We start from the raw sequence: 4,688 nt of genomic DNA on the forward strand, positions 1-4,688 counted from the left end.
TATATATTTTTTTTCGCACAGCCCAAAGAGGATATCTGAATTCAAAGAATTCCAAGAATACAGTTCTGTTAAGCCCCATAAAATATTAGGAGTTTCGTTAACAAGGTGGCTTGCACTCGAGCAAGTAGTAAACCGTATAATAGAACAGTGGGATCTTTTACGCTTATATTTCGTTTCCTGTTACTTTGAGGTTAATGGAATTCGGGCTGCTGATTTGGCACACATGAAATTTCGCTATACCCTCATACGAGGCACTTTGTCAGCTTCTGCATCTAAAATGTGTAGTAGTAGTAGTAATGTGAAAGCACGCTTAGTAGACGTGTTTTGGACAGTGCGGCAATAACACTGTGAGACAAATGGTAGGGGTCAGTGATCGGGGAGGGTTCAAACTACCGGGGAAAGTTATATCGGTAAAAAAGAAGTTATACGTGTGGGTCACGTCTAGGAATCGAGATATATATATAACTATCATATAGGGGAAATTGTCACCTTTGGTGGTCTTTTTTGACATAACTCGAGAAACACTAGTCCGATTTTGCTCAAACAAATTTAGAAAAAATAAAAATTACAATTCCTTTAATCTGTTCATATAACGTTTTTCTATATAATCAACAGTTTTAAAAAAATTTAATATTTTAGGCAAAAAATATTTTTTTTCTTCATACATTTATTTTTTTCCGGCAAAACTGTTGATTATATAGAAAAACGTTATATAAACAGATTAAAGGAATTGTAATTTTTAATTTTTTTAAATTTGTTTCAGCAGAATCGGACTAGTGGTTCTCGAGTTATGTCAAAAAAAGACCACCAAAGGTGACAATTTCCCCTGTATGATATTTATATATATATCTCGATTCCTAGACGTGACCCAGCGAAACGCCGGGACACGTATAACTTGTTTTTGACCGATATAACATTTCCCGTTGGTTTCATCCCATCCCGATTTTGACTGTCGCATAGTGTAATTTGTGCATATATTCACGTTTTTCAACACTAAAATAATTTAACTAACTGAAACAAAGTCCCATCCAGGTCTGCCCTTTATTTATCGCACTATTGTGAAAATTTTGTTTGAAAGCAGCGAAAGGAAGATATAAATAAACAAATAAATTTTTCATATTGTTTTCGCGAGATGTCAACCAGAACAAAAACAGCCCGCCAAGCTGCTGCCTCTCCAATAACACAGAGTGCAAAAAGCGAGAGCCCGCAGTCAAATAACTGGTTTTCACAAATGCGAGTGAAGATGGACCAGCAGAAAGAGAGCATCATGGAACAACTTTCCGAGTGCATGAAGAGATCCGAAGAGCGAGTGACGCAGCGTTTTGGTGAGTTGACGGCTGATCTTAAAAACTTAAAATTTGCCATCAAAGAGATCGAAGCCCGTGTAGTCAAAGCTGAAGCTGTCTGCGCTCACGTTGAGCAGCTGCGCGTTGATGTGCAAACGTTAAAGTCTCAACCTAATGACGGGAATGAGAGTTCTCGTATTATACGGCTAAACTCTGAAGTGCATACACTCAAAGCACAACTTAACGAGTGTCAAAATTCTCTTGTCTCGTCTGATGCTATCATAAGAGATATCCCGCAGGCGAGTGAAGATAATCTAAGAGATACCTTCTCCAAGCTATGTAGCGCTGTCAACATTATTGCTCCACCGGTACGTGATATTTTCCGCGTTCCCAATAATGACAACAACAACAGCAAAGCTACGGCAGTCATAGTTAAGCTAGGTTCTGCTAGCGACCGATGTCGACTTTTTAGCGCCGTAACACGTTTCTGCAAGCAGAGTAAGAGATCTATTGCGCTGCGAGACATTGGGCCCACGAGAGCCTCACCAAGAATAGCCGTGAAGCTCTGCAGTTCGCAATGCAACTCAAAAGAAAACAACAACTGGGATCTGTGGTTTTTTTTATGGGTGAATGTGTGTATACTCGAGTTAAACCTAAATGCAACGCAGTGAAGGTGTCCAACATTGAAGTTGCCCGTGTGTTAACTGCATCCAGCACGTCGTAATCAAACTTTTGTATGAACATAGATAGCTTTTTAAATTAAGAGCGATTTTAGAATGTATGACTTTAGTTTATAAATTTATTTGTTATATTTGCAATTTTTTCCTTCTTCCTATACTTGTTCTCTTCTCCTTTTTCCCATTTCCTTCTACCTCATTCTCCCTCCACAGATATCGTACATACTCTTTTAGCTCATATCTACTTTTCATACTGATATGCCCTTCTGTGATGCAATGTGTTATGTTTGTTTTTTATTTTTTGATGCTCATGGCGCCTAAAGGTGGTTCGGCACTTTCAACATGATTCGCATATTGAGTAAACGTAAGAAGGGCCCAAAGTTTAGTAAGGAAAATTGATGAATTTAGGTATCTGTTTGAAAATTCGAATGTGGACGGGGTGTGTGTATCAGAGACATGGTTCTCTCCGTGTCATAACGATCACTTATTTCATGTTAATGGGTATAGGCTCTTCCGCTTGGACAGAGTTTGTCATGGAGGAGGTGTGGCTCTTTATGTAAGAAACGGTCTCTCGTGCAAATTTAACTGTGCATCGCCACCTTCCAGCACCATTGAGTACCTATTTTTAGAAATTTTTACTAAATTTGACAAGGTACTTATTGGCTTTGTTTAGAGACCCAACAGGAAGATTTGTCATAATGCGTTTATTGATTTTCCCGAGATTCTTACCATAGGCCACAACAAAATTATTATAACTGGTGACTTTAATAGTGATATACTTAAAGATGAAAAATTTTCACTTCACATAAAAAACCTGGGACTCTGTTTTTTAAATCAAACAACACCTAAGTCCTTTACATGTACTTGCAGTAACTTACTGGACATTTTTCTCGTTAATGAGTTGTCTTGTGTACTTTTGTATGATCAACTTATAGCTCCAAATTTCTCGAAACATGATCTTATTTTTCTCACATTTGACTTACGTTACGATAGCAACCAGTCTCCTACCGTACTACTCCTACCGTAACTTTAACAATATTAACTACGAAAGACTTAATGAAAGTGTTAATTCAATCAACTGGGGATTTGTTCGCTACATGCCGTCTGCTAACGATCAAATTATGTTTGGTTTTCACTATGTCATATTTGACGTCAAATGTTGTCAGTTGAATGAAAGCGGGTTGTCATATGGTATCAAATGCGTTCGTTGTCATATATGACCACGCACGGTCATATAAAATGACAGCCAAGTGAAAACGGCCTTAATTTAATTTGACCGCCAATGTGGCAACATTTGACACCTAAAATTAATTTGCCAGCATGTTGGCAATTTGTTTTCGTTTGACGCGTGCACAGCTGTTTTTCTTCTGCATCAATTTGCAGCAAAGGTAAAATTTTCAATATTTTTCTAAAAGTTAACATATTAATGTTTTACAATGTGCTTTTCAGTGTCAAAGTATGAGTGAAGCAATGGACTCCAATGATTCCTCAGTGTTCGTTAGCCCAAGCGGTAGCACCAGTGGAACGAAGAAGCGGGTGCGAAAACTGAAGGAAAAGTGGACAAATGAGCAAACGGAGAGGCTGGTGCAAGAAGTAGAAGCTAGAGAAGGCACGTGGAATTTTCTTTCCACTGAATACAGGGACAGGAATTTGCGAGAGGCTCAATGGCAAGATGTGGCGGATATTTTGAAGATGCCGCGATCGGAAGTTTCAGCCAAGTGGAACAGCCTTCGCTGCTCTTTCCGCGTAAGTACCTTTGCGATATTCATAAAAATGATTGCTAAAGCAACATTAATATTAGGCGGCCTTCAATAGAAAGGACATACCAAAAGTGGGCAAGGAGCAGGAAGAGCGACTGCAATGAGGCCGCTTTACAATTCCCTCAAATTTCTTGAGCCGACATTGAAAATTGAGGCCAGCACAACATCAAATTTAGGAAATGTGAGTATATGCATAAGTATGCAAACAATTTTATGATTTATTAGTTAACTAATATGTGTGTCTTTGATATTGTAGAAGTGCCCGTCGCCGCTGACCTCATCTGGATCCCCATGTGACGCTGAAACAAATGTGGAGTCTGACGATTCACAGCCAACGCCATCAACATCACGAGCAGCGGGAGTACGACGTCGTGTTCAGAAAGATGATGATGGGTTTTCCGAGGTGGTTGAACGTGCGTTAGAGACCATGTCAGCAGCTGGGAAAAGTGATGCTTGGGATGATTTGGGTAACTTCATTGCCTCAAATGGTCGTGAATGGGCAGCAGAAAGCCCGCAACTGGCAAAGGAGTTCAAGGCCGACATGTATGAAATGGTGTTCAATTATCAGGAGAAATTCGCACGGTAAGAGCAGTAGCAGAATTGTATTGATGAAATCTTAATTCGGATATTTCTTATTTAATTTTTTAGGCCAATAATGACGCATTTTTTGTAATTTTTATGCTTTCCGCTACGTTGAGAGGAAAAACCTTTTGAGCTAAGTCTCATTCAATCTCATTGTTTTTATTATATTTATCAACATATGTTAGTCATAAGCAAGCCAAATGAAATGTGCCTTATTTTTTATTATACTTATTTATTTTTTCTGTTTTTTTTTACAGTATGCGGCCAAAAAATTACCAACGGGACTCAGATATTTGTATTTTCAAGTTTCTCCGATTCTTTTAATTTTGCTTAATGTTTTAAGGCTTTAGTGAACTCAATAACATAAAGCATATAAATCAAAG

At 38.4% G+C, this 4,688-nt stretch overlaps 1 protein-coding gene across 2 annotated transcripts; it reads left to right on the forward strand.

Annotated features, from left to right (window-relative positions):
* Nucleotides 1-3,617: 3,617 nt before the first annotated feature.
* LOC118735996 lies at nt 3,618-4,682 on the forward strand. Of its 2 annotated transcripts, none has more exons than XM_036466890.1 (4): nt 3,618-3,709; nt 3,765-3,904; nt 3,980-4,305; nt 4,372-4,682. In XM_036466890.1, the coding sequence occupies exons 2-4, from the start codon at nt 3,824-3,826 to the stop codon at nt 4,394-4,396; spliced, it is 432 nt and encodes a 143-aa protein (XP_036322783.1). In that variant the 5' UTR covers nt 3,618-3,709; nt 3,765-3,823; the 3' UTR covers nt 4,397-4,682. The 2 variants fall into 2 exon arrangements, with proteins under 2 accessions (XP_036322783.1, XP_036322233.1); XM_036466340.1 differs by having other exon boundaries at nt 4,563-4,682.
* The last annotated feature ends 6 nt before the right edge of the window (nt 4,683-4,688 follow it).

The sequence above is a fragment of the Rhagoletis pomonella genome, unplaced genomic scaffold, assembly GCF_013731165.1.
Source record: "Rhagoletis pomonella isolate Grant_MI unplaced genomic scaffold, Rhpom_1.0 Rhpom_scaffold_00001, whole genome shotgun sequence".
Lineage (NCBI taxonomy): Eukaryota > Metazoa > Arthropoda > Insecta > Diptera > Tephritidae > Rhagoletis > Rhagoletis pomonella.

What these genes read in the sequence shown, in the direction of transcription:
- LOC118735996 (XM_036466340.1), top strand. Translation starts at nt 3,824, where the DNA reads ATGAGGCCGCTTTACAATTCCCTCAAATTTCTTGAGCCGACATTGAAA. An exon ending in CAACATCAAATTTAGGAAAT is followed by an intron (nt 3,905 to 3,979) that starts GTGAGTATATGC and finishes TTGATATTGTAG; the next exon opens with AAGTGCCCGTCGCCGCTGAC. An exon ending in TATCAGGAGAAATTCGCACG is followed by an intron (nt 4,306 to 4,562) that starts GTAAGAGCAGTA and finishes TTTTTTTTACAG; the next exon opens with TATGCGGCCAAAAAATTACC.